This window comes from Aplysia californica, unplaced genomic scaffold (genome assembly GCF_000002075.1).
Source record: "Aplysia californica isolate F4 #8 unplaced genomic scaffold, AplCal3.0 scaffold00277, whole genome shotgun sequence".
Lineage (NCBI taxonomy): Eukaryota > Metazoa > Mollusca > Gastropoda > Aplysiida > Aplysiidae > Aplysia > Aplysia californica.
This window is the reverse complement of record NW_004797547.1, coordinates 343057-362265: the sequence shown is the minus strand read 5'-3', so window position 1 is coordinate 362265 and position 19209 is coordinate 343057. Positions and strand designations below refer to the sequence as shown.

At 39.4% G+C, this 19209-nt stretch overlaps 1 protein-coding gene across 3 annotated transcripts in view; it reads right to left on the bottom strand.

Annotated features, from left to right (window-relative positions):
- LOC101848124 (glutamine-rich protein 2) overlaps positions 1-13692 on the bottom strand; it is a 58600-nt gene extending 44908 nt beyond the window's left edge. For 2 of the 3 annotated variants that reach the window (XM_005101276.3, XM_005101278.3), the window contains exon 1: positions 12985-13692. In XM_005101276.3, the coding sequence (XP_005101333.1) occupies positions 12985-13467 (483 nt within the window). In that variant the 5' untranslated portion in view covers positions 13468-13692. The remainder of the gene's footprint in view (positions 1-12984) is intronic. The other variant, XM_005101277.3, reaches the window with a different exon arrangement.
- Between the last annotated feature and the right edge of the window lie 5517 nt (positions 13693-19209).

Genomic DNA, 19209 nt, shown 5'->3' with positions numbered 1-19209 from the left:
CTGATTAAAACCTGTCAGTTCTTTGCCATATCGACAGACCGAAGGGCTAGAACCCAAATGGCCGCTGGATCGAAAAAGTAAAGTAACAGTATAAGTGCCTTTAATTAACGTTTTCCGTGAAATCCTCAAAGGAATGTCATTGTAAATGGACAGAAAAAGTGTAGAGCCAAAAAACGAAAATTTGATAAAAATTGCTAAGGAGGAAGAAAACTGCTATTTTCTTCCATTTCATTATTTTGACGAGAGCCTGATTCCACCACGCTGCCTCACAAATTTAGAATTTGAATTTAAATAAAACTCCAGAGCACAAACCGCTGATACGAAGTTTACGAAACTGTAATGAACACAAAACAAAACAAATTACATATTACAATTTTGAACCTCTGAACAGCTTGCCAACGAAATCTGGGGCCAAGATAGACCTGTGCGCAGTTGCTCTGTGTATTTTGCCATCATGCATTGCCTATAAGGGCGGTTAGTTTAGTTTTTATAATATAAGCTTTACCGCACTATCAACTCAGATGGGTCGCATGTCCCGAAGATCTCTCTCCTTCTCTCTCTTTTCCACTCCCCCCCCCCGGCGGCACAGCAAGGCTTCTAGATTTGTAAATATCCCCAGAGAGGCGAAGAGCTATATTCACTTTGACATATGGCCCAGGCATTTGTCCCGAGACCCTTATACATCCCTCTCAACACAGTTTCCCCACAGAGTGTCAAGTTGTCTTCCGTCAAAGCGACCTGCAGTGTGTCTGGAAGACCGTAATGCCTCGCCATTACCCTCTATCCCTTTCCCAGCTCGGTGGGGAGCGGCCACGCCAAACAAAGTGAAGTTGCCCCCACAAGGATCAGCCCTGAACTGCCTCAAACATGAGCTGTATTGATAGGTCAGGGGTATTTAGGGGTACTTGAAACAAGGTTGTTGCAGTGGGACTGAGAGAGCTGTGGCGATGTGTTTGTCCTGAACTGCACACGCCCGGAGCTAATGGGAGCAAAAAGCGGTGTTTGATATACTCTTGTCGCTCTGTCGTGGTTGGAAACGGACGTGGGTGGTCATGGGAAGAGTCACGGGGTGTGCCATATGCGATAGTATCGACGTAAGGGCGAAGCAGTGAAGTCACTCAACATTGAAGAGCTTAAAACACTACTTGCTCTTCTCAAAGTGACTTCGTTTTACTGAGACTGAGAGGAACACGCCTTGGCTTGCGAGGTAATTTCAATGACAGAGTACTTGGTCCAGCGACTACAAATGAAAGAGAAACGAAATTAGACGAGGGACGTGATATTTATTGACACAAGGGTGATATATCACTGTTAAGCCCTTGGGTAATTGAAAATAAACGACTCTTGTTGTTGCAGTTCAAAATTACTTATTACGGAGACACTTCATGTTAAAATTATGATCGTATCAATCATTTTCTCTCTTCCTCTCAGTCCATCCGTCTATCAGTTGTATATATCTGCCAACGCGTGTACGAGATTTTGTGTAAGGGTGTGTGCGCGTGTGCACACTTGTACCAATGTAGACACGCACTCAAACAAGTACATGCAATCACAATCATGGTTGCGAGCATACGTATTGTAACTGTGCACGTCCGTCTGTGTGTGTGTGTGTGTATGTGTGAGTGTGTGTGTGTGTGTGTGTGTGTGTGTGTGTGTGTGCGCGCGTGCGTGTGTGTGTGTGTGTACAGTGTGTATGCTTGCACACGTGTGTGAGAGCAGAGTCTGTGTGTGTGTGTGTGTGTGTGTGTGTGTGTGTGTGTGTGTGTGTGTGTGTGTGTGTGTGTGTGTGTGTGTGTGTGTGTGTGTGTGCGCGCCCGCGACGTGCATTTTTTTTTTTTTTTTTTGGGGGGGGGGGGGGGGGGCAGGGATAGAATGAGCCAGATAAGAGGTAAAGAGATGGTGAGTGCGTGATCGAGCGCGAAGAGAGAACGCATCACTGAATAAACCATATCAATCATTAGACACAGATAATGTACGGCCCGTTTTCAATTACTACATGAAAAGCAAAAGTAAGGGAAGCATTCAAGAGAGTTAACGAGAATCTTCCCTTCTCTTGGTATGACGACCGCTCCTGAGAAGTAAAAAGCACAGACCCATGAACTTCATCTGACAAGAACAACGAAAGTGTCAATATGAATATTTCAGGATGGCTTATTGATAGCATTTGAAAAAAAAAAAAAAAAAAGACATGACAAAAACTGCACGACAAGATCAGGTGAAAGGACAAGGAACAGTTCGCATACTTTATATGGCTTGAATGAAAAGGAAACTTTTGAAACATGAAAAAATGAAGCATTTGGACACACTGCACAAACTGTTGGGGGGAAAACCAGACACTAAAAACAACAGAGGGAAAGTGAAGTAGACTCACCTTCCAGAAGCACCCTCCACCACCCGCTAAGCACGTACAAGGGAGGGGGGGTTAACAATAAAGCAATGCAAGTTCGTTTATAATAATTAAAAGCAAAAAAAAAGCAAAAAGAACAAAAAAGAAGAACAAAAATAAAAGAAAAAAAATTGCAACTATTTTATCTCAAATAGACGGGGAGCATCTGAGGATCAGATTTCTATTACTCAACATATTTCCACCTCGTTCGATAACTGCTGTCCCCCTTTTAAAAAGAGTCCAATACGCCGCCTTCGTAAAATTGAGCAAGTTGGAATTTTAGCCAAACTTTCACGGCAGCCTTGCATGGTTTCTTCATTGTTTTCCATAATATAGACCTCTCAATTCTTCTTTCAAAGGACCTAAAAGGTGAAAGACTGAAGGTGCTATCAGAAAAATAAGCTGGGTGTGGCATCCAAACAAGGCCTTGTAAGTACTCCCTTGTTATGACACTCATTATGTGGGTGGGCCTTGTCATGTTGGAAAAAGCACCCTTTCCTTGCCCAAATTTGGTCTGACTCGTCGAATTCTCGCTTTCAGTCGTTTCATTGTTTCAATAAAAGTTTGACAGTTGACAGTTGCTCCTCGTGAAAAAAAAAGAATGAAAAACACGCCATGAACATCCAAAAAACAGCACTGCCATGATTTTTCCCCCCGGCTGATTTTTTTGATGATTTTTTTTCCCGGGGGCACGTGGGATATCGCCATTCATTGATGGTCTTTTCAATTCTGATCCATTGAAATACTAACCAACGTGATCAGCCCGGTCTGGTTTCAGGACAAGGGCAATTTTTAAAAAAACATGATCGCCACATGACATGACAAGGATATCTCATCGTGCTGAGAAAATTTTGGAGCAGTTAGAGGAGGGGGGGATATCTATTGAGGAGGCCTGGTTTCAGCAGAGTGGAGCTATACCCCACACACCCACACATCAAGAGTGGTCCTTGCATAGTTACATGAAATGTTTGGGGAACGCTCTGTTAGCCGAGCGCTTACAAATAAATCGTCACCACATTCCAAGACTTGAACCCTCTCGATTATTTTCCTTTCATGGGTTTGGGTTTTAGACGGAAGACTTCGGAAACAACAACAAAAAAATAGAACAGCTGAAACTTAATGGTCAACAACTGGAACACACAAAGTAAATAGCCATCACCATCCCCGAGTTTATATGGAATGGTCAATTTTATATACATTCCTTTCAATAAATAGTAAGTGTAATGCCCCTATCAACACTTTAGATTATACAGTGGCGCTCAAAAGAAATTGAAAATTTAATCACCCAATAATCGTTTTAAAGCCTTGCACTGCCGACCCATGCAGTAAACTAATTTAAAGCTTAATAAATTCTGCATCATCTGAAACATTAATAATTCATCTATGTTAAGAGACGCGCGGGATATGGTCACTCAAAATTGACCTTATGGAAAACAGAAACGAGCATCACTATTGATAGAATGGACATACATTGCACATCCAATGTATGGGTAATTCTGTCTCGGCAATAAACTATATTTCGTTATGATATTTTATTACGATAGTTTCAAAGAAAACGGAAAACAGAGCTATCACAGATACCACGCAAAACTTGGACTTTACAATAAATGTGCTCATTGTTACTTTGCTTAGGCGCCACTGGTTTTGTGAAGTGCACGAACCCTTTAAATTGTGCACATTCTTATCTGTCATTTCGTCCCAGATATCAGAGAAAGTTACAAACAAAGGGTCTGAATTGGGAGCAAAGTCATTTTTCTTCACCAGCTGTTTCATGGTACTACACATACCAGTAGGATTCATATCGGGGCTATTTACCGGTGACTACTTCAATGTTGATTTGATTGGGTTTTCCAAAAATTGTCATGTGGCATTAGGCCTGTAAGAAAGTGCTTTGCTATGCATGAGGATGTCTGCTTGAATGACATAATGACGAAAATAAGGGTAAGACATGGCGTTTCAGCACTTGCGCGATGAAGTATGTAGTCCACTAAACCTAGCCATCCGGTTATTTTCACGAGGGCGGTTTTGTTCATTCCACCCCAGACCACCCAAAACCATGGCTGTTTCGTAGTCTCTGTTCCTCACTGACAGATCATTATGTCCAATATTTAACAAACACAATCCATGAGCAAAAAAAAAATGTTTCGTACTCTACCCAAAACCAATAGCTCCTATTCAAAAACAAAATAATACTAAGGAGCACATGTTATATTAAATCCAATTTCTGCGTGGTATTTGTAATTGTTCCATTTTCAAATCTGTTTGAATATATCAGAAGATGTTGTTCATTTCAGAGACAATAATCTCTTTTCATTTGATATTTAATACATGTCCATTCCACCAATGTCCATGCACCTCAATACATGCGCGAACATACTTTTACGTTTCTTTGATTATACACAATTTTGCTAAGCCTTATTTTTAAAGGTCAATTTTGAGTAACCATATCTCGGGTGTCTCTCAAGATAGATGGAATATTAATGGGTTCAATAATGCAGAATTTATTTAGCTTTAAATCGGTATGTTGCATGAGTGAGCAGTGCAAGGCTATAACACGATGATTGCGTGATTGCATTTTCAAGTTTCTTTTGAACGTCACTATAAATAAGAGGCGGGATCCGACTTTAACGTCCGTTTCCGATACAGGATCGAGCCAAATAAGTTGAGAACCTTGAACATTTCACAAAACAACCTAAGATTTTTTTTATCGAGTATCTCAGCCTTTCTGCTGGGACGTTGTAGCCCTCTAAGCAAGGTTGGTCCTGACAGGCAGAGTTGAAGCTCGCCTCCAAAATGATTCAAAATACCTTCCTTCCCCCCCCCCCTCCCCACGTGATCTAATATGAGTCAATTGCGCCAAAAACGCCTACAGTTACACACACACACACACAAACACACACACACACACACACACACACACACACACACACAACGAAACACGTAGACCTTTAACTTAGTGTTCCCACGCCTCTCTATAAGTCAAACAGACCACCAAAACAGAGACCCGTGCCCTCGCGACGGCAGTGATTAAACTGGCAAAGCCTAGGTTTGTCTTACAGCGCTACGCATGGTGAGATAATACGCCGACTGTCCGTGAGGCAAGAGACGTGGGACTGGCCAATCTCCAGAACCTACAAAACTGCTAGACATCACGCCCTGCACTGATCAACCTACACATTCCAACACACGGCAGTGCCTCTAGTCTAGTTCCGTCTCCGAAAGATTCGCCACGCATCACTGAAGCCAATAGCGATTGGGAAGCCCGTGTTTTTTCAGGCAGTTTGTCGGTCCCCGAGCGTAATCATGTTAATAATAATGTAGGTCTTGCAACCACAGTCTAATCCACGGCTATTGAATCACGGCATAGTATCAAAAGAGCTGGATCCGCTGATCTGAAGCTCAATCAAATTTTCCCCAGCCATAAGCGCCGAAGTAGCGGATAATAACAGGAAAAGCAAAACGTTTTATGAGAGCATTTAAAGCCAGTGGGGCTGCTCTAGATTCGATTATAATGGCATTTTCTAACGATCAACGAACAGAGGCCCTTCCAGTTCTCAGCAAGAAGACTAACAATGTCGTTGTATTGTATAATAATATGCTCTTTAAAAAAAGAAAAAAGAAATGCATAAGTTCATGATGGGAATAAACAAATTAAAGAGTGAGTAGTACACAGGTCAAGAGAACAACTCGCACGTACTGTTGAATAAAAAATACAATTCAAGTCTCGGCCACAATATATGTTTACCAATTATGAGATCCCAGAAGTACAGGTCTGGATCATGCGTTGTTAATTATTACGCGGTTCATTTCATAGCGAATCGAGGAACATTAATTTTTATTTACGTTTTCCGGAGGACCGCGAAGGTCAGTTTTTATCCCTCTAAGAAGCGAGCCCGTACCGTTACGACCACATGCCACCACGTACAGAGTATGAAAACAGAAGTACCAGAAAGACGTAGAAGGAGCAAACTATACCAGATTGCCAACCAACTATCATTTTGACAGGCTGGTATACATGACAAAATCTAGCCGTCAACAATAATATGACTCCCTCACAAGCCAGGAAAACAATAGTACAGTGAAATAATTAATTTTGCAGTGTGTCCTCTAAATGAACACAAAAAATCATTACGACTCACAGAGTATTGAAAACCCCTAGGATTTAGAGCTTGCAATTAAACACAATAAAGAATAATAATGGTAGATAAACACTTCGCAAAACGTAAACTTAAGTTGAATGCCACAGCGCGTGTGTCCAAAGAAACAAGGCTCACGGTTTCAAAAAGAACAAGCTGGAGTATCAATACACACCCAAAAGGCGCATAATATTGTATTGTACTGAGCCCTTTTTAAGCTATTTAAAACAGGCCAACGAACACGTCCTACGAAAGCCATGAAATAGATCTAATGTCCACAATTGGAGAGATTACACACAAAAAAGCGGCACTTGACAGGATTTGGATCTGCCCGAAGCAAGGGCGAAAGGCGATTAAAACAGTTCTGTAGAGTTAAATGACAGTCCTACATTGTTAAAGTAGCTATTGCAAGGTGTACACTCTGAGAGCGATAAAATTAAAATTGTGGGGGAAACACCGTGCTTTGTAGCTGGACCATAATATAACGTTATAAAAATTCTTGTTGAGATTCAAACCGTGCTCAACACACGTAGATGGCAAAAATCTGATAATCAATTATTTAACAACCCCCCCCCCCCCCTTGCCATCCATACACACACAACCTGTTTTTTTGTATTCACACCTAAGCATCTGCACTGCACACACACGAACGCAAGCGGGCGTGCATGCACAACATTCGAGCGCGCGCTGCTCTCTCTCTCTCTCTCTCTCTCTCTCTCTCACACACACACACACACACACACACACACACACACACACACACACACACACACACACGCACACGCACACACGCACGCACACGAAGACATAAAGACACTACACTGCGTTATGCCCGAGTTCTCACAGCATTTTCAGCCGATCTCTTTGATTCTGAGAGCTGATTGATTTCCAGATCCCCTGACGCCCCCCTCTTCCGCACCAGCGATTTTCTCTGATAGTTCTGACTACTATTTTTCGATAACTACTGTTGAAGGTCCCAAAATACTTTTTTTTTTCCTTCTCTTTTGGTAAGTATTTTACAGTTAAGAATTAAAGTAGACTAGGGCAGCGGGCTCATGTTTGTTTAAAATGAAACCTGTATATCAAGATATATTACTTTCAACAGTTCATGTCCTTCCACTATGGACAGCTTCATAATGGTGCCTTTGGTTCCCTATTTTTCTCCGTTCCCCGATTCATCTCCAGTAAATTTAATTGTTTAATACAAAATATGCGGAACGGGATGGAAACGTTCATAACATTTGTTCACATTTAAGTATTATATAATTAATAATTTTCGACATCCCATCCACATAGTAAATTTGTGAAAAATAAAAATGAAAAAGGCATGTTGCTATTCCCTTCAGTTCACGACTTAAACCATGATCAGCGCTTTCGTGAAAAACGGCCCCATGTTCTCAAACGGAAAGGCAGAATAAAATGAAAATGAAAACGAATGCAAGTGAAGTGTAACACGATTGCGTTAAATACAGTAACAAAAAACAACTAAAACTAAAAATCAATAAACAGTATTTGAAAGACGGCAGTTGGAGTAAGCATAATGAGACGAAAACGACACGATTTCATAATATTATTAAGGTTATGTACACGTACATCCTCGTCATTTTCGAAGAAGAGAACGATTTTCTTAACGAGGAAAAGACTAGAGGCGCAAACGAAAGGGTCTTTCCGAACCAGTGACCTACAAACGACATACAACCAACACGCAGTTATCAAAGATATCAGTGTCACTAACGCCTTACGTTCCTTATTCATCCCAGTAACGAGCAAGTTGGGACAAGAACCCTTCACCTTCCAGCCCACCAAATCAATCAAGGGCCAAATCAGTTGTGATTGCGAAAACGAAATGCAGTCACGTATAGAGACAACTAGGGGTGGCCTAGAGGTTAAGGTTTTCGCCTCTCATTCAATAGTTCACGGGTTCGAGACCGGATAGCGACGGAAATTTTTGTTCTCTAAAATGTCTCCTTTCACCTCCTTATTTCCTGTTCTCTAGCAATCTTCTGTCATCTGCTTTCGTCTCCATTCTCTGCCCCCACCTCCTCACCTCCTTTGCCCCCACCTCTGGGCCCCTGACTCATATATGACCTTATGCAGTTGCCAGCGCCGTAAAACACTTACCCACAAAAAAAGAAAAGAAAAGGAGACAACTCGTGACCGCATAGAGATGGAAGGTTCTTTTTGGTAGTACTGACACACTTTCTTGGTCATTTTTCGGACATTCAATGCCTGTTTGAAAGGTGAAAACTAATAAATCAACACGCCACATGTACGTATGATTCCCCAAAGAGGTACTTTTTTTTTTAGAAAAAGAAAATCACAAGGGGGTAGCAAAGTTTGGAGTTGAGTTAAGAAGAAATGCACTGACTGTGATGTTTTCTTTCCCCTGAGAAAAAAAGCAAGACAGACACAAGAGGGCCTCCACCAGTCGTGAACTACTATGGCAGTATAATGCAACCAAGTTATTAAAACACTGTTAATATTGTTATACTTTCTATAAGCTTCATCGTTAGTATAACTATTTTTAAAAAACAAAAAACAAAAACAAACAAAAAACAATGAGAAAGAGACAGAAGCAACAGATTGATAATAAAGAAGGACTAACCAGAGACACCCTCAACCAACCCATTTGAAAGGCCAGAGGAAGATTAAGTGTCCGACAAACAGAACAGTAAAAACACAGGCCCGGGCTGGTGGTTTGGGGGGAGGGCTCTCTGAGGCGGTATGTTTGTTCTACTTATTTTCAGTTTCGCTATTATCTTTATACACTCGGGGCAAAAAAGTGGCCTTCACGGTACCAGCTCGAAATCAACTTAAACTAGAGATCGACATTCGTGTAGCCTACCAATAGATACAAGACGTACGGTGCTTTTTAGGGGGTCGTTTTGTGTGGACCGTTCAGAAAATAAAGAGGAGGAAAATTAGGAAACAGGGTGTAATCAGCTATGCTATGCGTATGGGAAGGTACGTGTCTTTGAAAATTGTATCGTTTTTGTAATATTCAAACATCAAAGGAATTTCAGTTTGATAAAGACACAAGTGGATAATAGAAACGATGACGCCGACAATAATACTATCATTTAGTTCGTCCGTCAATGTCTGACGACAACCGGTGCATCCGCAGAGTAGAATATTATTTAATTTTCTCAAGCTAAATTGGAGAAGTAAAGGTTAAGGTGATTTGTCGCTTCTGTTATGGCCAATGAGACCAATTCTAGCAGAGAAAAGTTTAAATTGTCACATTTTGATTTCGAACATTCAAAAGCGGCACTTTGACCTGTGAATGTGCGCGGCTTCCGGGCTTCTCTCATGGTCTCAGCATTACTTTTCGTGAAGTCTCATAGGACTTTCTGGACACTGTGATAGCTGCTCTCCAACTAGGTCAGTCATGTCCACGATATGATAACAGAAATTTGCACATCGTAATCTCAAGAACATTAATAATAACCTATAGTGCAGCCGTTTCACCCTCAGCAGAAACGTTCGTGTCCTACAGACGAGGACAGCGCCCTCCCACCCCCACCCCCCTTTCATCCACAAAGCTCTATTATCTATTTTGTATCAAGCTCGTAACTCTTAACTTCTTATAAAATCCCAGGACTGCTCAATAAATTTTACATTTTACACATAAAACATGAAAGCAGCCTTCAAACAATCCGATTCTTGGCAAACTAGAAATGAATCAAACAGCCCTTTCCTTTCTCTTTCTTTTCCTTCTCTTGACATAGTGTAAAAACAAGTCGAATCAGAGAGGTCGAATATAATTCTACTTTTATGCGGTACATGATCGGACAGCTGAATGTCAACGATATTTACTCACGGAAAGATTGCTGGTACAGTGGAATTTTGAGGAGCAAGCAAAATCGATCTACAATTATAATGAAATTTACGAATGCATTCGCTCGGAAGCAAATAGGAATTACTCGTAGTTTAGCATACATAAATTCGTCGGGTTTTGGAGCGAACGTGCGAGTACAGATATCGGGTCTAGAGTGAAAGAGTGAGTAGTGTGTGTGTGTGTGTGCGTGTGTGTGCGCGTGTGTGCGTCATTGAGAGAGAGAGAGAGAGAGAGAGAGAGAGAGAGAGAGAGAGAGAGAGAGAGAGAGAGAGAGAGAGAGAGACCGAGAGTATGTCGTGTGAATATGCTCTCTCTCTCTCTGTGTGTGTGTGTGTGTGTGTGTGTGTGTGAGTGGGTGTGTTTGAGCGCGAGTATGTGGTTTTGTTAGACAGACAGGCAGGCAGACACACAGACAGATAGATAGATAAACAGATCACGCATAAGAGAGAAACAGAGAGGGAGAGAGCGAGAACGAAATTAAAATCTCTTAAATGTTCTCCTTTCCTGCTCTTTAACCATGCTCTGTCGTCTGCTTTCATTTCCACTTTCTGCCCTCCCCCCCCCCCCCCACTTTCGCCTTCTCCTCTAGGCTCTTGACTCTTTCTGCAGCCTTTCTTCTGCTACTCTTTTCTCACTGCTGTCTTTCAGCCACGCCCCTGATTTTATGGTAAGTAAGATCCAACGACTTTTATAGCTAGCCTTCTCAGATTAGGGCTAAAAATCTCAGAGGTCTCGTGTGCAAGCTGTGCACGTTTAAGATCCCTTGGTGGTCCTAAAAGGGACAAGAGTAGGCTTCGGCCACCATCCGTGCAAAATTGAAATTTTCTACCAGCTGAAAATGCCCTGACCTTTATATTATGCAGTTGCGAGCGTCACAAAACACTTACCAAAACAACAACAACAAAAAAGTAATTTCAGAGAGACTACACAAAGATCAGTATCTGAGATGCACAGTTGGTTATGAACAAGATCAAGCCTGAATCTGAGAGTGGGCTAAATTACTCCTATCACCACATTATCAGAAATGTCTCAATTAAATCTGGAGCTCTGAAGGGGGACTAAGAGTGCCACCTTAAAAACAAAGTGTTTTTGAGTCAAGCAGGGTTGGCTAAAACAGCACCTGGACATGGACGGCTGGTGCCTCTATAAATAAATTATCGATGGTCAAGCAGGGTTTCAAACTTGAGCAACAAAGTAAAGTGACGGAGAGAAACATATTACATCTTCAAGACTTGAGACGAACACAACCACTGACAGGACTCGAACTCAGGATCGTGGGACCAAAAGTAGAGGATACACTTCAAGTTACCATATTATTATAATATATTTTCCTCATCTCCACCGGATATCTCTAAAATATAAAAAACTGTAGGCCTACCCAGATTTTCTTCTTGGTTAGTTAAAGTTTAACAAGTACATGCAATTAAAATGCTGAAGCCCTAGTCTGTGAAAAAAAACAACCAAACTAACAAAAAGCAACTCAACTTAAAGTTCATGTGATTTTGAATTTTACATGACTTTTTTTTTTTGTATAACTGCTGTGTCATTTTCTCCTTGTGTTATGATAAACATTCAGGACAACAGTCACAAAGGGTTGGTACATTAAAATAAAATGTACGTCACCACCCAAACTTTACCACATGTCAATTCTGTAAAAATGCAAAATAAGCAAAAGTTATACAAAAACAAATCTTTAAGTTACAGTAAGTAAGGCCTATTTATTATGTAAGAAGAGATTACACAGTCTTAACTTGCACAATTGACGCAGAGCAAACCAGCAGGCCTCACAAAACACAGCTCAGTTGAAATTAATTTGTGTCTAATGTATTATAGGACGTTGGCATCATTAAGTGGTACTTTTACAATATTTATGGGTCACATACATTATACATATATATAGCAACTAATAATAATATCAATCTCCTTTATCATTGATGTCCCTGTAATCATAAATATCAACAATAATAGATTACTAATAAATACATTAAAATTATTAACAATCAGAGATATATGAAATAAAAATAATAAAATGTGTCATGACATGGTGGAATCAGGCACGAATTGAAGGAGGCGGGGGTCACCGGATTCAGAGGTAAAATTAGCGAAAAAATGGCTGCCAAAGTTTGGTAACTTCCATAGCTTGAGGCCCTAGAAAAAACTAAAAATTTACAGTTTTCTTACATTTCACCAACGTTCTTCAGAACAATTCACACAGAAATGTGTTTTTAAATTATCATAAAAGATGTTAAGCCAAAAAACAAAAATTCAATAAAAATGGACAAACTGGAGGGAAAATGCCTTTTATAGATTCTATATCTAGATTCTAGATCTAGATTCTATTTCTTCGATTTCATTATTTTGACAAGCGCCTGATTTTACCCCATGATGATGCCACAAATATTCTTTTACAAGGCCAAACAAATTATTTTAGCCTAAAATGCGACAAAAAGAACTTGATTCTTTTAAGATTAGAATTAGGGCATACACATATATATATATATGTCCTAATGTCTCACAGTTTGGGTCTTTTGATAGATCTAGATCTAGATATCTAGATCTAGATTATCTAGATCTAGATTAGTTCTGTCTATAAAATGCAAAACGAAAGGAACAATTTGACTTACCTTTCCAACTCCTTCTTCGTTGGCATCAACTCTTTTCTTCAATTGCATGTACTGCCACATGTCAGTTATGGGCCTGTCCGATTCCTTTCCTTCTTGCGTACGTTGCAGAAGATGTTCGTTTGACGGTAGTTTATTCAGCTCTTCCATTTGTTTAGTAAGCTCCGACACTTGTTTTTCCAGCCGATGGTATGGACTCCGCTTTGGTGCTGAATAACCTGATTTTTCACTGAGGTTGTCCTCTGATAAAATGGAATCATCTCCTTTCCCACTGTCAGCACTGAAAGCTGAGAAAGATCTTGGGCCTGCATGGGTCGACAATAATTCCCTGTCGTGTTCTTCGATGTCCGCTTTCACGTCTTGAATATTCAACTTAGAAATCATAGCATGGAGCAACGTGTGCAAGACATTGAAGTTTACAGCGCCAACCTCTGGTGATCCTAAAGCAAGATCAACCAGCTGAGTTAATGGAACTGGGGTCGGCATTTTGATTATAGTCACAGAATCTGATGTCTAAAAAAATACTGACTAAACTCTACAAAACATTACGTGTACGTTCCAAAACTTTCCGTCCAAGCTCGTTCCCTTCCTCCTGGCTTTTCAAGTACGCGTCAATACAACAACGCGAAGCAGCATTCAGAGGCGGAAAGCACTCTCGCTTACAAATGTGAACTCTGACCTCTTGAAAGGTTAAATTATTATTATGGTAAAAATGACTACCAGGGGTGTTTCATACATACAATATGTTTCTATACAAACAAAATTTGAATAAATTTCTTTCTAAAAGCAACAAATATTAATTGAATCCCATCATTGACTCAAAATACCCAGGAAGCAGTATCAAATAGTTCAACATAGCGGAAGTATACAGAGGTCAGTACATCGTGAAACGATTTGTTGTCATTGACAACGAAGTTGGAGAAAATTCAGTTTAAATGGCAAGTACTATGCTGAAAGTTGAGTCGGTTTCAACAAAATCAAACATCTTGCTCGATCGTTTCCAGTCAAATTCATTGTTAAGGCTTCGAATTTGTTTCGGTTACGGTTATTGCTGACATTTGAAATTGGTACTTATCATCAACTTCATAGCACAGATTAAACAGTTGTCTTCATACGCCTCGAGGCCCACGAACGGTAACGGACACGGTGGCGGCTGGTTTGACTGGCGCCAAGGCGTGATTGTCTGGACGAGGGCTTTAAATAAAAAGATTTTCAACAGTAAACAAATTATCTTTCAAAATGATGTACGATTTTTGAGTAAACATAAGGGTTCGATACGGTTCTCTATACCGTTTATAATGCTTTTAATCTTGTCTCATACTATTGATGAAATCTATAACACCACAAGCATAAAAAAGATAAGCACTACAAACGACCCGCATAATTTACTTTTCACGCAAATTGTGAGATCACGCAGCGGCAGATTATGTAGATCTAGATCTACCTCTAAAAACAAAGAGAGAAAGATATAAAAGATGTTGTTTTTTTTACCATCTAGCATGAGGCTGTTGTCAGAATAAGCCAGTATGTACTGCTCTTTCGAGTATGTATCTCTATATTAAATAACATAACTCTAATAGTATTGTAATTACATTACATTCCTATAAGTGGTTGAATGATGAATCTGCTGCGTATATTACATTTTGTCAACTTTACTTCTCTTTTTATATTGAATTTTAAAAAAAATTAAAACAATATATATACATGTAATTTAAATTCCTATGTATACCTGCATTGGTTTTTACGGTCCTGTACGTACTGCCAAGAAAAAAATTCCCTCTGGGATAAAAGAGTATTATATTCTTACCTTATCTTATACAGAATTTAAATTCGTTTTAATTTGAAATGAACAGCATAGCCGACCCCCAACCCAACCCGCCGACCCTTTTTTTTTACCCCCACCAATAAAAATGAGAGAAAAAAAAAGCAACTACAACATGATCTCCACAAACAACAAAATTATATACTGCCTGAAAATTGACTGTAAAATTCTCTGCCCCGCTTTTTCCAAATACATACGTGTACACAGTAGAAGTCGTATTCACTCACAATTAAAAGCTGAAGGCTTTTAGAATTTGAAGCCTAAGACTAAGTCTAACGATCATGCAAGATAATAACTAAAGAACAATTAAGTGAAGTATTGAGTTAGTTAGCATTGCATGTCTCTCAGAAAGCCACTCATGGTGACGACATAAACCGCCCACCAAAATAGATAAATAAATAAATAAATACCCCCCCCCCCCCCATTTTCTCCTAGCTGCTGCGACTCCTCGTGGTCCTCATACTCACTTTTTTAAAAATGTGGCTGGCAGTAAGGTCTCAATCATTCTTATCGTCCCCGAGTACATGTGTACTCACATTCTGAGCTGAGCATCACGTATACAAATTGAATCAACATGCTTGAATACATAGATAATTCATTAAAGGGTCCACAAATGTCAATCAGCTCAATTTAATCGGTGCACTGATACAAGGAGGTAAACCTCTTTTTCTGGGGTACTTTATTCACCCGAATCATATTATGGTCAGAGACATAGCCTATATACTTGGTCATTTAAGCGCTCAAGACAAACCCGGTCATTATGCTGCCCCCTTCCTTTTATGCAAGGAAAATTCTGATATTATGCAAACTGAGCCCTAAAAATGTGGAATTATGCGATTTTGTTAATGTCGTGAAGAATGATAAAGGAAAATAATCAGAAAGTATGCAAAAAAATGATTAAATTTCGCTAAATTACGCTGGGTGCATAAAGCCACGGGGACAGATTATGGAGCCCTCGATACTCGTGTTCTGTACTGACAAAGGTCATACTCTCACAAACTCTTCAATGTGGGCAGCAGCAGGTTCAGCATGGATACAATGTTTTATATTATAATACGGTGTAAATGATGTACAGAAGACAATGGTCAGTTCTGAGAAAAAAACATTGTATTTGTGTAACTATATTATTACTTTTACCTTTTGTCATTCTTCTCCCTTACCTGTTTTCCTTCCAGAACTTTCTCTCCCTTTGACTTTGAGACCGTCTTCTTCTCTTTTCTCTATTTGTGTCTCTTTTCCTATTATTTTTGTGGATAAAGCAGTTGCTGCTTTTTTTAGACCATGACCATAACACGCAAAAACATTTCTATCGAAGTTGTAGAGAAAGCTATCACATTTTTTAGAAATATTTTTTCTGACGCATTTGTGGTCCTCTTAAAATTTTGGGACTGAATGAGGTAGGCCTACACAATGTAGGCTACTACAATTCATTAGCATTAAACGATTTGTGACATGTATACTAATACATGTACTAGCTCAGCTATTCCAATAACACTGATAACTCAGTTCATCTGAAGAAACCAAATCTTTTTCTGCATTGCGCATGTGAAATGCACAATATTCAAGAGAGAACCATTCAACCTTTTTAGCTAAGCATTCTTGATGTCTCCTCAAGTACTGCAATGCTTGCATTTGCAGGTTACCGAGAAATTTCATACAATGTATAAGTAAGCAGGCAGCATTTAGCTTAGAGGGTGAGTCACTTGATTATAATGCTATGGTTGCTGATTTAAACCAAGAAGAGCATTATTCTGCTGAGCTGAACCTGGATCAAGTGACGAGATTTATTTTCTCCACTCTACCTTGCCAGAGCTGAGTCCAAATTCGAAGTTCCTGCCTTTCCTCAAACTAACTGCAATGTGTTGAAAGGAGGACAAAGATTTTACTGGGAACAATATATGAAACAGAAAAAAAATAGGAGACAGCAAAACTCAAGAACTTATCTGTTAAAAAACAGAAGACAAGAGATTTAACTATAATAAGTACACACACATGACACCCAAAAACAAGAAGCTGGCACGCAATAATAAAACAGTGTACACAATAACTTTATTTATGAAAATTAACAATAACAGTTTCTGGAATTAGACTTTTGAGTCGAGTCCTTACAATAAATGCAATAAAGAGAATGTGAGGCAGCGTGGTGAAATCAGGTGCTCATCAAAATAACAAAAGTCAAGAAACTGGCATTTTTCCACAAGTTTGGGAATTTTTATCACATTTTTAGTTTTTTTGGCTCAACACCTTTCATGCCCATTAAAAAGAACACATTTCTGTTCGGAATTTACTGAAAAAAAGTTGATTAAAAAAAAATTTAAGTTAAAGTTAAAGGCATAAAGACAAATTTTCAGTTTCCTTGGATTCTCAAGCTAAGGAAATAACTCAACTTTGGTGGCCATTTTCTCGCTAATTTTACCTCTGAAACCAGGTGACCCCACCTCAATCTCAAGTATCTCGACTTCTATTCAAGATAGCAGAGTACTTTTTTTTACTGAAAGCAAGACAACTGAACAAGCTCTTTCCATTTGCTTAAAATTTGACGAGCGCTTGATTCCATCGCGTCGTGACACATATAATGAAAACTGCAATACCTCTGAAACCCAAGACAAATGGATACTGTATGTGTCAGCCAGAAAATATTTCATCAACTCAAAAAAATGACCCCCCCCCCCCCCCCTCTCCTATATAAAATTCTTCAAAATTATTCTCTACTACTACTACCACAATAAAACATGATGCGAAATAACAAACACTTAAAACATAAAATAGATATAACAAAGCTTAATCCAGTCAAAGCATAATCACCAAAAACAATGTTGACAGAACAACTGAACAATATAAGATCAGAAACAGAACACTCTTGACTTCTCACTTCCACCCATACTCCTAGAAAAATAAAAATGTTAAATGAAATGAGTTTCAGGCCTATTTGAAATGAAAGCAATAAGGTCAATAATAGTAGTACATGTATAGCAACAGATTCCACGTTTCAGTCGTTTGGATGGGAATCTTATAACTGAAAAACCTCAAGACTAATAATCCATGACCTGAACATGAATCAATACACACACAATGCAAACTGTCAGCCTTCTTGTAGCCATCTCATGTTTTCAGCTGGACGATGTACTGTGATGGAGAATTTTATCTTTGCTAAGGACACAATCATACATGTTTCAAATGTGTGCATGCAATGGAAGATATGACCAGTGAAAACTGTGTTGACGAAATTATACTCAATTCATTATTAAAAGATAAATGAATCAAACGCAAAATTAATTGCTTCCCACAAAGAACAAGTCAAATGAATTTTTAAAAAAAATTTTTTTTTAAAAACCCTACCCCCCCCACCCCCACACAAACAAAATACCCCTGACAAATACAGCTCCAAAATTCATGTACATGTCTGTCTTACTGTTTACTTTTACCACGGATACCGTACTGGAACTCCTTTTATTTTAGAAGCTTTAGACATTATTTTTGTTGAGCTTCACTTTGATATTTTTGTCATTGCCGATAGGCCTCAGACATCAATTATGTCAAGCAACAATAACAAATGAAAAAAATCCTGACAGAAACAACTCCAACAAACGTTTTTGTAGTTTTATTTTTCGCCCTACAATCTCTGACTGACTGAAGTACCCCCAATAAAAAACAAAACATTTTTCAGTGTTCAGTTAGTGTCAAGGTGAATTCTCCAAAGAACTAGCTACATTTTTATACAGTAACACAAAAATGAAAAAGCACTGAGAAAAAAAGAAGAAAACAATAATTTCAAAGAGATGAGTCCTTTCAAATCTGGGCAACTACAGTGGAAACCTGATTTAACTGGTATGGTGGGACCAGAGAAAAAGTCCTGTTATATCAGATCCCTGTTAAATCAGAAATGTAACAGAAGTAAGCATTTGTGGACCAATCCAACTGTATTTATTCATGGGTAGTTTCCCTTGCCAGAAGTACCCACGAACAGTGGTGTTGGCCGTGTGACAGGCCTACGCATGACATGTTTTATGCGTGCGTGTAGCTAGGCCGCTGCGTGTGCTTCAGTGGCGGGCTTGCTCCATCACTGCGTTTCTCTCTCTTCCTCTCTCTTACATTGTTAACGAGCCTTTGTCCTTGCTATAACTGATTGGGCTCCGATGAGGCCCTGTTGTTGCCAATTACTTTTAATAGAGACAAAGAGTAGGAAAAAACAGGGATTTAAAAAATCCCTGTTATTGCAGTATCCCTGTTATTACCGGACCTGTTATATGTGGTTTCCACTGTATAAAAAAAATAATACCCCATTTTGACAAGTGCTCAACATCCAGGGTTACAGTGGGGTTGCACTTGTACCTTAATTAAAGGAACAGAAAACAGCGAAAAACAATGGCACCAGAGAGGGAAGACCTACTTCAACATGGCCGCAT